Source organism: Lissotriton vulgaris, chromosome 8, assembly GCF_964263255.1.
Source record: "Lissotriton vulgaris chromosome 8, aLisVul1.2, whole genome shotgun sequence".
Classification (NCBI taxonomy): Eukaryota; Metazoa; Chordata; class Amphibia; order Caudata; family Salamandridae; genus Lissotriton; species Lissotriton vulgaris.
Window position 1 is genome coordinate 1,556,152,581 of NC_141696.1, and position 22,853 is coordinate 1,556,175,433.

At 43.1% G+C, this 22,853-nt stretch overlaps 1 protein-coding gene across 1 annotated transcript in view; it reads right to left on the reverse strand.

Annotated features, from left to right (window-relative positions):
• Positions 1-232: 232 nt before the first annotated feature.
• Positions 233-22,853, reverse strand: part of LOC147700385 (uncharacterized) — a 77,461-nt gene continuing 54,840 nt past the window's right edge. Inside the window, exon 3 of the mRNA XM_086935758.1 lies at positions 233-10,405. Within this exon, the coding sequence (XP_086791884.1) occupies positions 7,972-9,312 (1,341 nt within the window). The 5' untranslated portion in view covers positions 9,313-10,405 and the 3' untranslated portion in view covers positions 233-7,971. The remainder of the gene's footprint in view (positions 10,406-22,853) is intronic.

The following is a 22,853-nucleotide window of genomic DNA, read 5'->3' on the forward strand; positions in this document are numbered from 1 at the left end:
TTGACATCCTCGGTTTTGGCCACAGAGGTGGGGGCAAGTGGGATGCACAGTTCAGACAGCCAAATTCTCTCCATATCTAGCAGAGAGGAGGTGCTGAAGACTAGGATCTAAGATTTTTCTCAGTTTATGCAGAGGCAGAGGCAGTTCCTAAACATCCAGTCTGCCAATGTAGAAGGCAGCCTTGACAATTGTCTATAGCCGAGTTGTCTAGGTCATTCAAAGCAATCAAGTCAAGTCAAATAAGTCTTTATTTTGACTACAAGTCATAAAAGACAACACAGTAAAAACAATAAAAGAAGCTCAACATTTCATACTTATTACTTCCATTATTCGTATTGACCAGAGAAGATTCATTGGTTAATCCATCCAATTGATACCATGTACAGGGTGTCCCAAACATAACAATTTAAAATAATAAATATTTGTGGATATAAAAAATGTAAAAAATGTATTACCAATTTTATGATTCAAACATTTTTGTTTTTAGGGCCAGATTAAAACAATGCAGTCTACAATAATTTCAGTGTATCCCTACGTATTGACCACATCCATTAAAAAAAATTTGCAAGTGCAATTACCATGCTATCCGTACAGTCTGTTTTTACAATCCATTGCGCTTCGGTGCCACTTTGGATGCCTTTCTGTATGCAAATTGGTCTAATCCATTTGAGGCGCGGGGCTTTATATGCTGGGCATATAAACAGAACATGGGCTAAACTTTCAGATTGGGCAACACAAAAAGGACACAAATACTGATCTTTGTTAGTTGACCACTTGCTTGTAAATGTATTGATAGGAAGAGTTCCCACCCTGTATTGATGGAAAAGTTTCCTATCGGCAGGGATGGTAATGAAGTCCCAATAACGTTCGTAGGCAGGAGTATGTTTTTGTTCCAGAAAAGCCCTAGTAAATGATGGATCAATGTGTTTCTTAAACTCCCTTTGAGCTATCATTGCCCAATACATCTCTTTTAGGGTCTTTCGTGAGGGAAATATATTTTCAGATGGATTTTCCCATAATTCCATCATTCCTAAGGCTTTATATATCAGCTTGACCTGTCTAAACCATGGTATTTTACCCCCAAGATCCATATTTCTAGTTTCCAGTAGCGCTAGAGCATAGTGAGAAAGTTCAGGCGTGACCCATAGCCTCCTCCAGTATGCAACTGATCTAAAGCTAGCTATATCCTGAATTTTCTGACATCCGAGATCCATATACAAAGGTATCAGTGGTGTTGAAGGTGGAAGCCTTGTTAGGCACCGCAAAAATTTATTTTGTGCATGTGTCAGCGCTGAGACATCAGAAGTCTCCAACAGTTCAGCCCCGTATAACATTGATGCCCTAACTTTTGTCTCATATATTTTTAGGGATGGGGCTATTGGTTATGTAGCGGAGGATCTTACTTCTCTCAAAAGGACGCCTGCCAGCTGTGCATGTTTTGTGGTTAAGTAAGTCATGTGTGGCTTTCATTCCAACCGAGACCCCAGTTTAATACCCAAATAACTGAAACAATCGGTCTGTTCTAAGAGCTCTCCGTTCATAAAGACTGTGCCCCTCACCTTCTTGTGTCTCTGCATTGCCATTAATTTAGTTTTAGACACATTGATAATTAATCCATGGTCATTGCAAAAAGCCTCAAAACAACCAATTGCTTTTTGAAGCCCTTCTTGCGTTTTGGAGATTAGAAGGGTGTCGTCCGCAAACATTAGCAGGGGTATTGGGACGCCATTTTGTTTAGGTGCATCTGTATGTACCTCCCTATAATATTCGGTAACCCTATTTATATATAACGTAAACAATGTTGGTGCCAGGACGCACCCTTGTCTAACTCCTCTTTCCGTTACAAACTTGTCAGTAACCTGGCCCTGGTCTCCCCACCTAACCTGAGCATAATTATTTTCATGAAATTTGATCAGGAAGGCAAGGAGTTCATGTGGCATGTCTTGCTCGTGAAGCACTCACCACAGCCTGGTGCGCGGCACGAGATCGAAAGCCGATTTTAAACCGACAAAGGCAGCGTAGAGAGTGCCCCCTCCAAAGATTACCCATTTCCAATATATGGTAGAGAATCTAAAAACTTGATCCACAGTACTCGTGAATGGGCGAAAGCCTGCTTGTAGCGCAGACATGACCCCGGAGTCATCTATCCAGTTCTGAATCCTAAGGAGCACGTGCCTGGCCACCACCTTCTGGATACATGCAATTAGGCTGATTGGCCTATAATTTGCAGGATCAGCACGGTCCCCCTTTTTAAAAATAGGAATTATTTCCGCTCCCCTCCAGACATCTGGTATTGGGGAGCCCCTGGAGATGGCATTAGCCAGCAGCTCTAAATACGGCACCCATACCTCTTTGCTATGAAGAAAAAGGTCTGCTGGAATCATGTCCGGACCCGGGGCTCTTCCTCTGGGAATTGTATTTAAAGCATGTTCGATGTCTCTTCGGCTAAACACTAACGGAGTAATAGCTGCATAGTTTATAATGTGATCCAGACTTTCTGCACATACCAGGACGGGGTGTGCAAACTGCAATTTAAAATGTGATACCCAACGTTCAGGTGGGACAAAGTTTTCTGGCTGGAGCCTATGACACCCCTTGCCCAGTTTCACTAAATTCCAAAAGCCTGTCATATTTCTAGACTTACTTGCTTCGTAAAGCTCTTCCCAGTATTTATTGTCCCAGGTTTTTTCGCTTCCTGCGGGGTCATTTTATAATGACGCCTAGCGTCACGTATTAGGTGCCTGTCCATTGATCGCACTGCTAGTGCTAGAGATTTGTAAGCGATTCTGCAGCATTTGCCATACCAGGATTCTGGCTTCTTTCTACTTTTGCAGAGTGGATCCTTTCTTTCCTTAATAAAAAATTTACTAAGATTTAAAAAAAGGGTTGTATGAATTGGAACCACCCTGGTCATAATATCGTCATTGGATGTGCAGCCCTGAAGCTCAGTGGTTGCACTTAATACCAGTGCATCCATTTCTGTGATGCATTGGAATTTTTTTAAGCATTCAGCCCATTTGAGTCTTCTTGTGTCGTTCGCAAGAACGATATCTTTAGTTGTATCCCTGGTGACTTCTACCTTGTCCTTAAAAAGCTGTAGCTCTAGACTAAGAGGATTGTGGTCACTCTCAATTCTTTTTATGATGGTCATATCCCTGATTGCTGACCAAAACTCCAGGTTACCTAAAATATAGTCTATCTTGCTTGAGCTGTTACCATTATCAAATGTGGGACTTCCGTCCTTGTCCCCTTTGGTTCTTCCATTTGCTGCTCTGAGTCCATGCTCAAAGCTTAGGATCTTGAGTTGGAGAGCTGCTTGGGCCCACCTCTTTATGGGGGGTATATTTAGTTAGGGAATTCAAGTTTAACTGACATAATAGTAGAGGTTAAAGTAGCATTTTTAACCAAAGAGGGACCCGGTCATACAATGAAGGTTAAGTAGTGATCATAAAAATTAAATAGTCTCAAATCAGCATTGTTAATGTCATGTTGGAGTTTCAAAGAACTTTTTCTCGGGGATTTGTTATTCCAAATTAAGTTAGATAGTATTTTCTGCAACATTTTACAAAAGGATAAAAGGACATAAAGCTGTAACATCGATAGCACATACAATATCTGCAGGACAACCACCATGTTTAATTGACTGAATTCACCCCCACTAAGTCAAATTAAGAAAGATTAATTTCCCATTTTAACATTTTGAATAACACATTCTTTATAAAGTATACTGTAAAGTATTTGCAAAGAGGATTTTGAGGTATTCAAGTTTATTTGGACATCAGACACTATTATATTGTTCATTATCCAGTAAGAGGAAACAATGCTATTGTATTTACATTAAGGGTTTAATCTGAAACTAGCGAGTAATGTTGAATTCTGTCCAGTGTTTTCAGGATTGATGTCTCTGGATCAGTAATAAATAATAGATCATCAGCATATGCAGAAGTCTTAGCAGTAGTGGTGACAAATCTGAGACATTTATTATGAGTAGAGTTCCATATAAAGTTAAGTAGAGGTTATATAGCCAATACAAAAAGAAGGGAAGAAAGGGGGGAAACCCTGTCTAGTTCCTTAAAAGAGATTGGAGTTATAAGCATGGGCATTATCTAAGAGTTTAGCTGTGGGAGAAATATAACAAACTCTAATCTTGTTAATAAAAGGCTGACCAAAATAACAACACTATAAACCGACATAACAAGTATCAATTAACTATATCAACACTTTATGCATCTATTGCAAGTAAGTGTGATGGTAGGTCCTTACTATAGACGAAAGACCATGGCAAACCATTCTGATGTATTGCACACACAATCTGTATTTCATAAAACCAACGTGGCTAGTGTGAATTAGCTGACCAAGTACTTTAGATAGTTTAGTAGCAAGAAATTGGCATGGGTTTTACAATCCTAATTGATTAATGATATTGATCTGTACTTGGAAACAATTGAGAGATTTTTTATCTGGCTTAGGAAAAACTACAATCAAGGCTTCAGAAAAAGAACCAGCTACAGCTGCATATTGTGCAAAATGTGTAAGAAAATAGGATGCTAATTGTGCAGTGAAGGTTTTATATAACTCAGCAGAAATGCCATTTGGGACAGATGATTTTCAGGAATTGTGAAGCAATGGCAGATTGACTTTTGAAAGAGAAATTAGGACATGTAAAGAATCTTTGTTGTCTTTAGTTAAAATAAAATATCCTTGAAAGATGTCAACAATTGTCAGAAATCTGATTGAATAGCATGTTTTGTTAGTTTATCATGTTTATTACGCAATTCGTTTCCTAGATCTATTAGCTTGAAAATTAATCTTTGCTCTATTGTTTGATATGTGCAGATCACAGGTTTGCATCTTAATTTTTGTAGGTGTATTTTATAAACCAATTATTTGAGTAGAAAACAGCCTTTTTTATTTAGTAATCCCCTTTTATAAATTAGTTATTCAAGAGAGAATAGTTGGTTTTTATTAACCGTGAGAGAGATAGCTAAACCTCTATTATAAGCCTTGAACAAATCCCACATGGTTATATTAGACGCGTCATTGTCTGCATCAACAGAAAAAATAGCGTAAAAGAATTTATTAATTTGTTTTTTTATTCATCTTCAAGAAGAATAACAGCATTCATTTTTCAGCAGGATTTATGGAGCTACTGTTGACTATTTTAATTAAAAAATATGTCATGGCATGGTCTGAAATATCAATTGAATGCACCTTGGGACAGGGGATTTCTTGGTATGAACCTCTAGATCAGCGTTATCCAAAGTCGTTCCTGGAGGGCGGGACCCATGCCAGGTTTTTAAGATAACTACACTTATCCAAAAAGAGATATTCAAAAAATTTGGAAAGGATCTAGCCCCCCAGGACTGACTTTAGAGCACCCTCTTCTAGTAGGTGATCAATGATGTGATATGGCGAACAAGGATTCGAGAAAAAGGTACATTCTTTACCAGTGGGAAAATGAAGTCTACACAATATTGAATAATTTTGTGTTTTGAAAACAAAATAAAAAAATTATTAACAGGAAACTTTCAAGAAGGTTAAAACTTGGTCACAGATAATCCATTCAATAGAGTGTCTTGTCTAAAAATAGAGCCTTATCTTGTAATAAAAGGAAAATGTAACAATTTCAGAAGTAACAGATTTCCAAACATGTGGCTCATCTGTTGTAGGATCATAAATATTAACTTAATACAAAACTATTTAATCAATCAATCTGTAATTCACCATGTATAAACCTAGCATAAGCAACATCTGAAGAGGAAATCTTTTAGAAAAAAGAATGGTCAAACCATTTTTCTTTTTGTCAGCGGAGAAAAAAACAAAAACCTCCAAACTGACCTTTAATCGTGGAGGATAAAATCCTATCATTCACATCCATTTTCTGAATCCTACAAATATTAGTCTTATGCCTAAAAAGATATTTATTGATCTTTCTATACGTTATACTTCAGGCATGCAATGTCTGAAGAGTTTAACATTTAATAAAATAATTTTAGGTTGGACAATTTAAAGTCATAAAAGTAACTGAAAGGAGGAGAAAGAATCAGAGAAGAAAAAGATGAATGGGATGAGAAGTACTAATACAAATAGTAATAAGTGAATCTTAGAACATATTAAAACAAATAATACATACAACACAGAACAAACAAACATTAATGAAGGAATGTTCAATAGTAGTGAAGCCCAGTGGAGCAAGCATAAGATGGAGAAAAGATGCAACACTACAAACCAGCCACAAACAATAGATGTGTGACAGAGGCTAGGGCGCTCGACCTCGGAATCTGGGTACGAGTCTCGGTAATGACGCCAAACATCCTGTGATTCTGGGCAAATCACTTAATCTCCCCGTGCCTAACAAAAATGAATGCGTGTCCTCATGTAAAGTAACTGGTGCTATGTAAAGCGCTTTGATACCCGATTCGGTTCGGGTCACGTTCGCGCCATATAAAATCTGTAAAAAAAAAACAAAAAAAAGAGGACACAGCATTATCAATCAAATAGACTACAAATAAACAATATCTTGTTGCCTCATATTGATAGGATGATGTTGATCAAGAATCTCAATTATGCCCTTGGGATTACTGAAGGGTTTTGTTGAATCATCTAAAAGAGTTGCATGGTCGAGGGGTCAAGCAGGCCATATTTATATCCTAAATTCTAGAGTTGAGGTGAAAGGGTTGTAAATTGATTACTAATGCTTACCATTTCTTTTTCTTGGTGGAATATAGATTGTATTACCATTCACCATTTCATAATGAAATAATTTATAGTATATTAAATATCTAGGCTAATGAGATCTGTATTGCTACGAACTGCCTGTATTTCTGCTAGAATTTAATTTAGTGATGGTTCTTCTAGATCATCTACTTAAGATTTAAGTGGAGGATGCGAAGGTATTTAAGTTATTTATAGATTTAGATTTTTGAGACAAACTTAAAATCAAACTTCTGCAAACGTACTAAGGTGTAAGATTAATGAATAGTCTTCAAAATCAATAAAAGACAATTGTTCCTGAAATTTAATAAAGCAATATGTTCTGTGGGCAAAAGCAGCAAGGAAACATGAAAAACAACATTATTAAGACAGGGCTTTGATCTCCCATTAAAACATAGAAGGAGCCGGCCTAGTCAAAGCCATTCAGTTTCCTTCCAAGGGTGCCGCCTCCTCGGCAGAAGTTTGAGATTAAAGGGGAGGCATTATAGGTGCAGGAAACCCACATAAAAAGTACCATACACATCGAAATGTAAAAGCTAGAAAAGCTCTCCGTATAGGCAGGGCATGAACCTCTAGTCCTGCAGAGCAAGAGAACGGCACAAATTGTATGCTTAGTTGCAAGGGCTTGTAGTCCGGCCGGTGAGAACCAGCTTACAGTGCTGTGTCCATCCTGGTTGCATGCATGCTTTGACTCCCTAGAAAAATAAGCTTCTTTCTCTTCTCTCACCCCCTGCAGGTTTGTTACAGTACATTATGTTGAACCTAGGAAGCACACTGCTTCTCCAAGAGTTTATCAGAAATAAAAATAATGTTTTTATGTTTCTGAAAGCATTCTTGCGCCCAAGTGTGCACTGCACATTGACTGTTGTTCATTGCTATGACATATTATTAACAGTAAGTGAAATCAAGCATGTTTAAAACAATTATAAAAATACACAGACAAATCCATCAAAAAAGAAATAGTGACACACCATGAGGATGAACAGATAAATCAATGTCATGGGGATGTCAGTTAAAACAAAATTACAAAGATTATAAATTGAAATTTACCTGGAAGTTAATATTTACATAATTAATTACCGCAACCACCATCTGCAGGTGCATGGATGGAATGTAAAAAGTGCCCCATGGTCAACATTGTTAAAAGTTACCAAGATATTGAGCAATAGGAGCACCAAGATCTCTCTCCTTTCTGGCATGTATAAGGCATCTGGAACAGAGGTTAGAGGTGCTGATTTAGTAGAGCTTTTTCCCCATTCACTGCAGGTGTAGGATTTTTTTCCTTTCATGTGTTCGCTGGTGGATTTTTAGGGTTCCTAACACACGAAAGTTCTTCCCACATTCATTGCAAGAGTATGGTTTTTCTCCTGTGTGTCTTCGCTGATGGATTCTTAATTTTGATAACTCAGTAAAGCTATAGTTACATTCACTACAAGGATATGGTTTTTCCCCTGTGTGTGTTCGTAGGTGGCCTTTCAAGCTTGATGAGAAAGGAAACCTCTTTCCACATTCACTGCATGTGTATGGTTTTTCCTTGGTGTGTGTTCTATGATGGAGCATTAGGTTTGCTCTTTGAGCAAAGCTCTTACCACATTCAATGCATGTGAATGGTTTTTCCCCTGTGTGTGTTCGCTGATGTTTCTTTAGACTCTGTATCGCAGCAAAGCCCTTTCCACATTCACTACAGGTGTATGATTTATTTTGCCCTATGTGTATTCGCTGGTGGACCTTTAAGTTTCCTGACAGACTAAAGTTCTTTCCACATTCACTGCAATTGTATGGTTTTTCTCCGGTGTGTTTTCGCTGATGGATTCTTAGTTTTGACGAATCAGTGAAGCTGTTGTTACATTCACTACAAGAGTATGGTTTTTCCCCTGTGTGTGTTCGTAGGTGGCATTTCAAGCTAGTTGAGAAAGGAAACTTCTTTCCACATTCACTGCACGTGTAAGGTTTTTCCTTGGTGTGTGTTCTCTGATGGTGCATTAGGGTTGCTCTTTGAGTAAAGCTTCGATCACATTCACTGCATGTGAATGGTTTTTCTCCTGTGTGTGTTCGCTGATGTTTCTTTAGACTAGATATCTGAGTAAAAGACTTTCCACATTCACTGCAAACAAATGGTTTTTCCCCTGTGTGTATTAGCCGGTGGGTCTTTAAATTTGTGGATTTACTAAAGGTCTTTCCACATTCACTACAGGTGTATGGTTTTTCTCCTGTATGTGTTCGCAGATGGTTCTTTAGTGAAATTGAATACGCAAAGTTTTTTCCACATTCATTACAGCAGTAAGGCTTTTCTCCTGTGTGAGTTCGCTGATGGACCGTTAGTTTTCCTGCTAAAGCAAAGCTCTTTCCACACTCACTGCAGGTGTATGGTTTTTCTCCTGTGTGTGTTCGCACATGGCTCTTTAATGTTGATGAACTGTTAAATTTTTTTCCACATTCATTACACCTGTATGGCTTTTCTCCTGTGTGTGTTCGAAGATGGATATTTAGATGTCCAGAGAGAGTAAAGAACTTTCCACATTCACTGCATGTATTTCTTTTTTCTCTTGTATGTGTTCGATATATGACCTGTAGAGCAGATTGTTCATTTAAACTCATCTTACATAAATAGGTTTTTTACTGAGTTGATGCATATGACAATGTAGGGAGGATGAGAGATTAAAACTCTTCCCACAAACACGGCATCTGTATCCTTTTATTACGTTTTTGTTTGCGAATGAACTCTCAGTTGTGATGGTTGATGAATACTCTTGACGCATTCACTGTGTCTTTATCACTTTTCCCCAGAGCATGCTTGCTGATGCTGCTTTAGTACAGAGGAGAAACCAAAGATCTTCTTAAGTTTGTTGTGTATGCATCTTTTTTCTCTAAGGTTTAGTGTCAAAGAGTCAGTTACATTTTGGCATAGTTCATGTTAATGTGTTCCCTGACTGACTAGCGTGCTTGCTGACTAACTGTAATCCAACATTAACTGCAAATGGGTCGTACTTGCAATGTATGTTTATCTGTTTATAATAATGTTGAATGGTGCTTGGAAAGCTTGCCAGACTGACAACATATCTATCAGGGCTTGTGTCCACAAAAGTTAACATTTTTAAAGACTGCGAACAAAGAATAAAACGTATAGCTTCATGAAACATACAAAGAACAAACCTTGTTAAAAAGTCTTTACATTCTAGGATAGTGTGCTGTAATGTACATAGCCAAAGCTTTCTTAAGTTGCACCTTCACATGTCTGATTCACAATTCATATTTTGTTCTTTTATCTTCTTTTTCTAGAGATTGCAAGGTCCATTCAAAACAGAGTTTATAATGGTCTAACACCACAGTATAGTTATCATGTTAGGAAGTGGAGCACTGTTGTACCTATCTAATACTTATCTTAGACAAAGGGTGGCATCTAGAATCTTTTAATACTGGTTGCATTGTAACCGTATCATTGTTGTGCTATTATTTCATGTCAATGTTTTGAATTCAGCAGCATGAGTGTCCTCAGCGTCTTGAAGCCACTGGATTGCACCTGATGTTTCTTGCAGGATTTGTCTGTTCATATACAAGATTCTTACTGTGCTGTTCTATCTATAATTACTGTTTGCCATTATTTCGAGCTCTTCTTGAATATCGGACAGCTTTCAGGTATTAATGTATTTTCTTCATCACTCTTCATCCTATATGTTCGCAAATCTGCTCTCTGTGGAGGCAAAAATATTTGTAGTCTCTAAATATATAAGCAACACATAGAACACTATGCGGCAGACAATATAAGTACTTATTCTCTACTGAGTTGTACACCATAGGCCTGATTTAGATGTTGTTGGACGGTGTTCGTGCCGTCACCATGGCAGAGTACCTTTCTCTTGACATGGCGAGGGTACTCCTCCCGCCACATTTTGAGATGAGATGCCTGGCAGCCCAGCAGACATCTCTTGCATTTACAGGACTCACCATGCTGGTAATTCCAGTAAGTTCACTGAAAGTGTGCCTTGAGGCAGCATCACAGCATTGCACACTTTCAATTTTAATTTTATTTTATTTTCAAAAATAAAATCTCAAAGCCAGATTCTGTGTTTGAAAAGAAAAAAAGAGACAAAAAAAAAAGAACAATGAACCCCCCCTCAACTTTCCCACCTCCCCCCATCACCCCCCTCCCATCGTGGCACAGCTCTCCCATGGCATGGGGGTCATTGAAAAGTTTGAGCTTTTATATACCACCATCTTTTAGGTGGCAGTTTATACTCTTAATCGAGCAAGCAAACTTCTAAACCTCCAACGGCCCTTTCTTTGTAGGGCTGTCAGAGGTTTATACAGGGAGAGGAGACTTTGTAGTTTCCGCTGTCTAAATACTGAAGGCCCGCCTGCCTGTAAATTAAGTGGACGGACCTCCATGTTGCCAACATCTAAATCAGGTCCTAAGTCTTTAATGCAATGTAAAAAAGTGAACTTCCTAATTACTCTCAGTCACTGGTATTATTCTAGGCAGCAATTCAGTTCATCACTGTGCTACTAAAGAGAAAACATACATTTGCAAATCAGCCTTGATCGTGCTCCAAAAGTAACAGTCCAGTAAGAACATGACTTAATGTTCATCTGAATAGGAACAAAAGCCTCCATATAATAGTTTACACCTTGAAAGGCCTGGTCAGTGAGTTAAAGCACATCAAGACAATTATTGAATATATTTCCATTTTATCATGTTTATATCTTGGGAAAGAATAACATTACAACAAAAACAAAACACAACACGTCTATTTGATAAATAGAAAAAATAGAATCATTCTCAAAACGAAAACCAAAACATAGATTGAAAAGAGAATTAGGTAGCATTTAAAGGAAAATGGTATCTGTATGTTCACTGCAGAGAGTGGCCAGGCAATGCCTATATCGTCCCAAGGGTCTTTCGAGGGACTGTCACATTCGAGTGAAGTGAACATGACCTGCTGAACACATTGTGAATGCACATAGACTGGTTGTGTAATTGAAAATGGGGAATTTATTAACTTTAAGATGGAACACTAACAATTTGGTATTCAGGGAGGAGTAGAGTTTCCACTTCAATAATGGCTTCCCTATGGGCAGCTGCTTTACAGAGTTTCAAAACCAAATTTTATTTCTCTTCATAATTCTTGCAACATCAGTTGTAAAATAAAGCCATTATTTAAGTGGAAGTGATGTGCCGGCTTCCCTGTTTTTTCCAACAAAAGTCTTCAAGTACATGAAACATAAGTGGACTACAGAGTGAAGAATAATTATCCCAAGGTCGATGTTCTGATGAGAACCCTGTTTTATCAAAATATTTGTGGATTCAAAACGCATCAACAAGTTTACAACTAGCAGAGAGGTGCTTCACTGTTCTTGAAAAAGCGTTGGCTTCATGGGAACCCGTAGCCCCACATATGGAAGCAGCGTAGCGGACGCAGCGGCGCACCTAAGGCAAGCCCATCTGCGTCCGTGCGCGCCTGGACCGCACCCAGTGCCAGGACCCCTGACCCCACGGCGCTTGCCTCCGCTACGACTCCAGCACCCTCCACGCACTCGACACCGGACAACCACGCTCCTGCTGCCTGGCCGCCCCGATGCGCACCCAGGAACTGCAGCTTCACCAGCATCCGGCCCGCCAACCCACCCACCAAAGAACCCAACTACCTCAGATGCATCCTGCTCAACATCTGCTCCGCCCTCAAACAAGCCATCGAACTCTGGGACATACTCGACACCAACGCCCCAGACGTCGCCTTCCCGACGGAGACCAGGCTGAATCCCTCCTTGGCACCCGACATCGCCATAGCCATCCCGGAAGGCTACAAGATCACCCGCAAGGACCGCTCCAACAGAGTAGGAGGAGGAATTGCCATTGTCCACAGCTACACTCTCAAAATCTCGACAGACGCCGATGACACCCTCAGCACCGCTGAACACCTGCACTGCCAGATCCACACTGACCCCAACACCACCCTCCGAGGCCCCCTTATCTACAGACCCCCCAGACACCAACCGCAGTTCAGCGACTCCATCCCCAACTTCATCAGCTCAAACGCCTTAGCCTCCATGGACTACATCCTCCTCGGGGACCTGAACTGCCACTTTGAGAACGATGACGACTCCAACTCCTCCACCTTGATCGAAAACCTCGGACTCCGACAACTCGTCACTACACCCACCCACTCCGCCGGTCACACGCTTGACCCCATCTTCACCGCAAGCACCCACGTCTACTTCAACCACACCACCGAACTCCATTTGACCGACCACCGCTGCATCCACTTCACCTTCCGGAAACCCACCACACACCAACGCACCCAGCAGATGCTTTGCCGCAGCTGGAGCAAGGTAACCGAGGACCAGCTAACCAACACCTTCGCCCAGAGTCCACCTGCAGACCCGACCGACCCAGACGCCGCAGCCCGCAACCTCAGACAATGGAACGACGACTGCGCCAACACCCTCGCCCGCTCAAGGAACGCCCCCAACACCCACACCAGCAAGAGAGCCAGCTGGTTCACCAAAGACCTCCAGGACTCCAAGCGAACCTGCCGAAAACTCAGAAAAAACTGGATCCATGAACGAACACCGGAAAGCTACACAGCCCACAGGAACGCCACCAGCAGACACCACTACCTCATCAGATCCGCCAAAAGGACCATCCTCAAAGACCGCCCAGACAGCAACGCACACAACAACAAAGAGCTCTTCAGCATCGTGAAGGAACTCTCCAACTCCAGCTCCAACACCAACGACATCCCACCATCACAAGTCCTGTGCGACTCACTTGCCACCTTGTTCCATCGCAAGATCGCAGACATCCACAACAGCTTCGATACCGTCATCTCCCCCCACCCGGCAACCACCGAGACGCCTGCTCCCACGACAACCACCATCGGCACCAACCGCCTGCTTGCCTGGACCAATATCAACGACGAAAACACCATCAAGATCATGAACACCATCCACTCCGGATCCCCGGAAGACCCCTGCCCACACCACATCTTTGGTACAAAAGGGGGTAGTGATGGACGGAGCATCTGAATCAATCAAACACTCACACCCAGTCAAAAGATCTGGGTTTAATCCATCACCGTTCTTTAGCCCACTCTGCCACCCCAATTCAGACATGGCTATATGCAAATCAGTCTGACCCTGTGCCTCATGGGAACAGTCCAGCCCGAACTGCCAAGCCATGTCATCCCTGGACCGGAAACAAGCTTCCGAGGACCGGTTTCTGGCATTCCAGCCGTCTTCAGCCCGGCTTGCTTGAATCCAGTGGCAAAGTGAGCAAGGGACTCACGTCTGAGCATACCCTGCCACACTTATGGCGGCCAAAAGCGGTACAAAAGGGGGTGGTGATGGACGGAGCATCTGAATCAATCAAACACTCGCACCCAGTCAAAAGATCTGGGTTTAATCCATCACCGTTCTTTAGCCCACTCTGCCACCTCAGTTCAGACATGGCTATATGCAAATCAGTCTGACCCTGTGCCTCATGGGAACAGTCCAGCCTGAACTGCCAAGCCAGGTCTTCCCTGGACCGGAAACAAGCTTCCGAGGACCGGTTTCTGGCATTCCAGCCGTCTTCAGCCCGGCTTGCTTGAATCCAGTGGCAAAGTGAGCAAGGGACTCACGTCTGAGCATACCCTTCCACACTTATGGTGGCCAAAAGGGGTACAAAAGGGGGTGGTGATGGACGGAGCATCTGAATCAATCAAACACTTGCACCCGGTCAAAAGGTCTGTGTAAGTGGATGGAGCAGGGTTGAAAGTGGGCTGGGCCACTTGAGTCTTGGACCTGGTAGTAAATTAAAATCGACATTGAAAAGGGGCCCTATATTCATGCCCTTAAGCTTTCCTACAAAAACATTGATCAAGTGTCTGCACAATGAAAAGTTCTGAAAAGCCAGTGATGAGACTTGCTGATCTCCATTTTTGCCCTCATCCTCAGAGTGAAAAAAAAGAAAAAACTTAACTCTGCAGCAGTGCCGGCCTTCACTGCCTTTAAAGTAACTTCAACGAGACTCAATATAGTTCTTTCAGTCTCATCATTTCAGAACCAAAGCATTTCCAATACTATATACAAGGAAGCCGTAGATGTTGCTTATTCATCTTATGCAACTAATAGCAACTGGCTTGTTGTCGGTATAATGTTACTTGTTGTAATATTTATCTGCAGGCAATGACAGATGCAGCAAAATACCAGTTGGACGGCACCCTATGCTATGCACAGATTTATAGCGGACAGGATTTCAAGCCACGCCCTTAAATACATCAGCCATGCCCATTTGAAAGAGCCCCCCCACTTTTTTCATCCCACTTAAAGCACTCCTGTCAGGTCAGTATGTAGGCCGTTTTTAGGTCTCGGCCTGCGTAGGCTGCGCTTGGCAGTCTCGGTGGCGAGATCTTATGTTTTCCAGAGTGGGGCTTGAACCCGCCCCTCTTCTCCATTGGCTGGCTTTCTAAACGGAGGCCAGCCAATGGAGAAGAGTGGCATCTGTCCATTTAAGCCCCGTGTGTTTTTTTAGGTTCTTTCTCGCCACTTCCCATTGGCTGGAATTTTACATTCCAGACAATGAGAAGAGGAGAGAAAGAAACACACGCCCCCCAGTCGGAAAATGATGGGGCGTTTCGGGGCGGTGCATTGTAGGAAGACGGCCATGCTACATCTGCTGGCCAAGAACTGCTATCCAGAGGTAAGTGTGCAGGGGCGCGTATGCATGCAGAATATTTTACCCATACATCTACCCTCCACCCCCTCTGACCCATCACCATAATCAGACCCTCGTTCAGCCAGTCTGTAACACATTTTTAACCAGGGCGCCTTAGCCACATAGACGCAGATCTCCTTAGTCAGCCTCCTATTTAACCCGTCTGTAACCACACCGCTATACCCCCTTTTACTCCCTATAAACAGGCTACCTTACACAGACCCCCCTTTAACCCCTCTGCAAACAGATCACTTAAGCCGGACCTGCAATGTGACCACCTTGATCAGGCCCCTTTAAAACCAGGCTCCTTTAGCCAGACCACCTCAACTCTTTCTCTTGTACCACAGAATCAGACTACCTTTAGGTTTTTACCCGTCTGTAACAACCGATTGACCCAGGCATCTGTGCCACTTAAGATCAGACCACCTTGACCCTCTCTTTACTGCAGACAACTCCGACATCTATGTCTCCTTAACCCCCTCTCTAATGAGTCCCCTTAAATCTCTTCACACCAGACCATATTTTCCACCCCTGAAACTGGGCCAGATCTCTTTAACCACATCTCAGTAGTGCCCTACAGCCGGACTGCATCATCTGTGTCCAGGCAACCTTTACAGTGTTTCCAAAGTTACTAAAGGTGGAGCAGCACGTGTGGCTGCTCCATAGAATGCCCGTACCAGAGCTTGACTGGTCACCTTTTGTTGCGGATTGCTATATTCCATGGTTAAACTTGAAAAAATGAGGTGCAACCAATGCCCAGGTAGTTTTAGCAAGTGTAAAAATGACAAAATAATGGCATATTACTAGCATAAAGTGTGCTGTATTACACCACATAATTTGGCTTTGCCTGCCGCATAATTTACTCATCCCTGCCGCAGCTGTCTGTGTGTGTGTAGCTCTGTGTGTGTTTGTGGCTCTGTGTGTGTGTGTGTGGCTGTGTGTGTGTGTGTGTGTGTGGCTCTGTGTGTGTGTGTGCGACTGTGTGTGGCTCTGTGTGTGTGTGTGGGTGCAAACGCAATAGGTCTCGCATTTGCGAGAGATTAAGCTATTGGCATTGTAAATGACAATGCCATTTATTTATATGTTTTAAAAACAAAAATAATGTCATGAGCAATGCCAATAGCTCTAACTTTAACAAAGACTAGACCATTGCATTGTAAATGCTTGTTTGGCTAGTTGTTGACCTGCTTAATTATCAGGTGAGCCGGTTTTTACTGTTGATTTTTGTTGATAATAAATCAAACAGTGCCTGCAGCAAACTGCAATCAATGCAGTCTTCCATACCTTACAAAACATGTATACCGCATGTCTTTACAAGTTAAAACCTGCCCTAGTTTGCAAACATGGGGCACTTTTCTAGCTAACTAACTCACTAATTTTAATTTTGGTACATGGCCTATATTCTGTCCCAGTCTGATGCTGCATGTTAGGCAGGGCCACTGGAATTATGCGATCGTGCGGTGGCATTGATTTCTGCATAATTATGCATTTCCCGCATTTGCCACATAATCCATTATCTGCTGCATAATCTACAGATTTTAACAACAAAATTGCTTTCTATCTCAAACAATTCCAAAGTTTCTAAAAATGCAACAACACATCTTGCTGCATCTGGAAAGGCCCTTTGAAAAGCTGGAATTTGGGTGTTTTATTGGTGCTAATGGGTGCAACCAATCCCCAAACAGTGTTACCAAGTTTAAAAAGGGCAACAAAATGAAGTAATACTCTTTCAAAATGTGCCACATTATGCCGCATAATTTGCCTTTTCTTGTCTAATAATTTACTCACCCTGCCACATAATTTAGCCATCTTCTGCCGCACAATTCCAGCGTTCCTGCTGTTATTTTAATCCATGGCAGTGATTTTGTTCCGGTTTAGATTTCCCATGCTTTACTTAATCTTGCATTTCCCAAGAGTACTAACTATTTCCAGCATGTGTGTTTCTGTATTTCATTTCACTGCATATTACTCTTGGATGATGCACCCTTTGTACTGAGTCGCCTCCAGGTGTTTATAACAGGCTACAGTTGAGCACTTTGGAGATGAGGCTGCGGACAGTTCAGATTTCACACTGTGCTTGTTAGTGGGTCAAAAAGGTGTTCAGATTGCATGATCATTCAAAATATGGCCTCCCTGCAGAGCACAAAGAGCAATGGTCCTGCATTCTAGTTGTGATTCTATGTAAATGTGTGTGAAGGAACTATTTATTGGTTAAAACAACAATTTTTGCTTAAATAGCTAAACAACCATTGACAAAACCAATCCTCCGGGCTGTTTTTAGTTGTATGTTGGTTGTTGTGTTATATTTCTGGTTTCTTGCTGATATCTTGCACATATTGATACCCAAATATCAAATGGGAATGGATCACTTAACCTGAGTAACCAGGGTTTGCAAAATTCATGTAGTATACCGATAAAAAACCCTCATTCACGTAGAGAAGTCGGAAGGCAGTATATCATGATTCTTCGTCCTGTTTAAGAGACGTGACAGCATCATCATTGGGTTCGTTTTGTATGCTTCCTCCATCCGGAGGTGAACCACTGGTTTTTGCAGTAGTGATCAAAGAAAAGTGGGAGTGTTGTAGTGAAGTGAATATCAAAAGGTGGTGTTAAAATCCTGTATATCCAGATTTGTAGGTTTAATCAGTTTGGGTTTGAGATGCCTAAAAACTGTGTCATGCGTGGAAGACTTATTAGTTTAACGTATTGAGAGTGTCCATAAAAAACGGTCACCATGTTTCAGCTCTTGTGGCTGCCCATGTGTGTCAAGTGGGCTCTCTTCAGGACCTACAAAAGAGAAGAAGGTGGAGGCCGTATTGTGTTATGGTCTCTGTGAATCTGGGTGTATTGACCCGATTCTCACATGGTCAGATAGCACCTTACGTCCAAAATTACGGACTTCATTGGACGGCCTGGGAGCTTTTTACCTGCTACAGGGCAGTGTAAGATGACTTGTGCTGACTCTTCCGCTGGCGGCCTGGATGCCCCCTTTCTCCCCCTTTTGATTCATATTGATACCCAAGCATGATTTCCTTCAGTGGCAATCAGATCTCTGCCGAAGAATATGTTAGTATGTGCATGCTAGCAGTTTATGTCTGAATGAAGACAAATTAATCAAAACCTTAAAGTGACAAATCAAGGGCTCTCATTTTAAAGGATCTTATACCATATGGCAGTGGTTCCCAATCTGTGTGCCACGGCACCCCGGTGAACCGTCAAAACCAGCCAGGGGCGTCGCGCACGAAGCACAGTTTGTGAATTTGGGAACCACTGGACCGTGATAGATGTTCACCTCCGAGGACCGTGTTCTTGCGGCCCTCTTTTAATTTCTATGACCGCAAGTTTCAGGTGTTAGAGGACACCGGGCTCGATGCAGAACAGGATGAATATTCTGAGGCACAGACAAAAGTACAGAAAATAAAGGGCACCAGGAGAAGCTGGAGCTGCAAGCAAATTTCTCTTTCTTTCACCAACAGAGAGGACTTGCTTTCAAAGACTGATTGTTTTTTAGAAAGTGTATAGTTTTAGACACGTGCAGAAATGCTGGCATCATGTCTGCTGATTATAAAGGCTGATATATCTTTATTGTTTTCAGTTATGGATGCTGCCATAACATCATGGACTCTCGCTGTATTAGCTGAAATGTTGTTATTGCTTATGATTATGGGAGCATATAATCAATATGTGAATCCAGATGATGCATTTATCACCATATTTTTTAGACTTGATACTTTAATGTTTGCAAGTACTGTAAGATCGCCGATCAGATACTATAAAAACGTAGTTATCTGACCTAGGGTTCACACCAGGACTAAGCCAGAGGTCACAAGGCTTTGCAACGGCAACCAGGCTACTCGGAGATGTTGCTGGGAACACTGCACCCTTCAGCTAAGCACTGCTTTTCATTCCCGGGCAAAGCCGTGATAAAGAATTACTGAGTTGCTATTTCCTAATGAAAACAGATGTGCTGTGCGATCTATCCTAATAAACTCTGACAATAGACATGCTGTTTACCTTTCCAGCTAAAACTTAGCATAGTGCCTAGCCGTTTCTCTGCTGTGGAACAGTCTTCCTCTCGCGATCGGACTGAGTCCTGACATTCTCTCATTTAGGAAAGAGCTTAAAACTTGGATCTTTCAGCTCTGAGTTGCTGGCAGTCTTTGGTTGTGTTTGTGTTACTGATATTTGGCTGTGTTTTAGCACCGGGACACTCCAGGGAGTAGCCGTGCGCTTTATAAATATGTGTTAACATAACATAACACAATGAGGTTGACTTTATCCTAGAGAGATTCTTGGCATTCACACCTAAATACATGCTAGGTACATCTAGTTAGGGTCGCATCGTAGGAGTTCCCATTTTACTGTCATGTATTTTATATACTTGCCAGCATTCATTGTTTTAGCACAATGGTAGAAATCTGCCGTCCTTTTACTCTGATGGTGCTTATAATCATTTTTATTTATTACTGTCTAATGGTTGTTTCAGCCCACCTCTTTAACACTAAAATGACACTGGTTCAATAAATCCTTATTGAAAAATGTCCCCACTGTGTATCTCTCTGAGACGACGGGAGCATTAGTGACTGAGCGAAAAGTATTACAAGGTTTCCACAAGCCTGAGGGATCAGGGTTGTCATGTTCGATAGTTGCCAAGAACTATTCTCTCCTTGGCAAGAGGGGTTTCTAGTCGGTCGAGGTGCCCAGAATTAGTCTGGACACCAAGCCCACAGTCTATGTTGTCAAAATGTGCAGAGCCTATATAGGAACTACACGACAGCTCTAACTGTAGATGCTTTGTGTGTAACGTTAAAATCTTTTTGTATCTTGAGAATTTTATCCTCAGAAATTGGATCAGGTATTGGTTGGAAGGGGACTCTGATGTAGCAGTATGGCCACCCCTCTGGAAACCCTAGCAAAACCTGCATTAAAATGCGTGTGTAGCTAAAGCAGGCTAGGCATGTAGTTTTAGTCCCCATAAGATGGGTTTCCTACATCAACAGAACATCTGCCCCCAGGCGCTTTACCTGGTGGAGCACTGCACCCCATTTCACTTGATCTAAAACTCCCCAGAAGTTCCAGGTCACCACTTGAAGCCTCCCCAATGAAACCTCAGTGTTTATTGCAGTCATCTAAATATAGGAAGTATAGGGCATGGACTGTCGATACACTGGGCAGCCTCACTGTAGGGACTCATACTGTGCAATAAAGTTTAAAAAAACTGTAGAACTATACATACCGCCCCTCCACTGCCCAACCTAATACCTCAAACCTCATTGACGCATCTGTCACAGAAGAAATCCAGCACCAGCCCCAACAGGGAGCAGGCTTATGATCCGTCCAATGGATCCCCAGGTACCCCATCAACATAGAATTTACTGAAGAGTTCGGTGTATACTTCTCCATAGGGGCAACCCATATAGTAAGTTTTTCACACACTTTGCCCAATTCGCCATACACTGCACCCTTGGAATTTGAGTGTTCAGTATCCAAGGCCTCCTGCATGGTCATCAAAGCATGGCTTGGAGCGCCAATATGATCTTGATCTGTGTCTTTTCTTGTCCTTTAGTTTGGTCTGAGTTTGATGTGGGTCTCCAAAAGAAGAGTCAGAGTCCCGATGTGGGGGCATGTGAGGCTTCAACTGTCACATTTCATCGGTCTAAGTGAACACTTCAGGCGTGTCAAAGAACTGGGTACGGTCTTTATAGCCAACTCGTAGGCGGGCCAGAAACAGAAGCATGTATGAGATCTTCAGGTTGCAGAGATGGGTATTCGCTGCCACAAAAGACTAGTGTTGCTGTTAAACCAGTCTAGAAAAGTCTGGAAAGATCATTATACAATGGGAGTCATAGATGCTGAGGTCTGGCAAAGGTGAGGATAGTGTCTCTGTCGTGAAAGCTTAAAATCCTAGCGAAGACCAGCCGGGTCCTCGTGCTAGAGGGAGGCCTCTCAGACAGTTCTGTGGGCGTGCTCTATAATGAAGCATGGGGAGAGAGCATCCGCCGGGTTCCACGTCTTGAGCCATTGCCATTAAGCCAAGAATTTGCCCATATCCTTGTCTTCACAGCCCTTGGGAAAGTCCACAAAGGTGAGATTATTTCCGCGGGCCCGTCGCTCTGCAACTTTCACGTGCGTGGCCAGGCCTTTCGTGATCTTGGACTGCATCTTCTACTCTGGAGACCCTGGTTTCAGCTGGACTGCAACGTTGGACAGGTTTTGGCGCAGCCGCATCACATCCGGCCCTACAGCTCCTATTCTGGCCTCCAGCATATCTCTGGATTGGGTTATCGCAGCCAGTAAATTTGCATCATCAGGGGTACCACCTGGGCCACCCTTGGCAGCGGCCATTGACGTGCCGGTCCCCATGAATCTGTCCATTGTGCTTTGCTATGACGCAGGGACCGCCGGCGTATCCTCAGTCATGTCCAAATAGTGGTCGCTTCCGATGGTACACAATGTCGTTGGTTGAGCGTCCAAGCCTCACCAGCCGGCCGTGGCAGACTTCAACACAATGTCGTCAGGGCCCGGACCTCAATAGTATCAGTCACTCACTGGGCACTGCCACCCGTGGGCCCTAGTTGTGCAAGTAGGAAAAAGGCACTCCATGGCCCATATTCTTGCTTGGTGTGTGCACGAGGGGAGGGGGGGGGGTCTCTCCCGACCACAAGCCGCAGTGGGACCTAGCCCGGCCGCCTCTGCAGAAGGGAAAGTGCCCCCCCCATCCCCCCAACACCTGCCCGCCCAATTGTTGTGAGATTTGTAGGGTGTTCAGCAGGTCCGACATATACGATGCCCTTTCAGTGCTGCCATGCGCTCCTATAACATGTGGCTGAACAGGTATTCCAGGCGGGCCTCACCTCGTAGGGTGCGCTGCACCCGCGGGCAGTCACCAGCGGCAGGCAGCTCCCATGCAGTGCCATTCAGATCCTGCTGTGTGCTCCTAGGCGGGGGCTTTACCATCCCCGGCAGCCTGGCAAGACCGCCGTAAACTCCAGTGCGGGAGCGCCAGGGCACCACACTCCATCTCAGGCAGCTGTGTCAGTGCCCATAGAGCCACCGGATCTCCACTGCTGGCAGCCGGGCCCTCTCCCGAAGATCCGCCTAGGCCCTGGCCTAGGCAGCTCAGGCCCCTTCTGTCACTCCAATCGCAGGGACCCCCACAACCCACTCAGGGCCCCTGGCTCCACTCACTCGTAAGGATGCAGTCACTGCAGCCGCATATTCAGCCATCCTTTCCGTCTCTGTGGGCCGGAGGTTCTTTGACACCGGCCCCTGATCACCCCGGTGCATCTCACGCGGCCTACTGCAGTCTGCAGCCACGGCCGTAGGCCTCAGGCATTGGTGATTGCGGCTACATCATCTTATAATCTTCTAGGAGCCGCACTCCCAATACAAGGGCTGAGAGATCATTGCTACACCGCCTATGCCAGTGAGGACCTCTAAAACATGT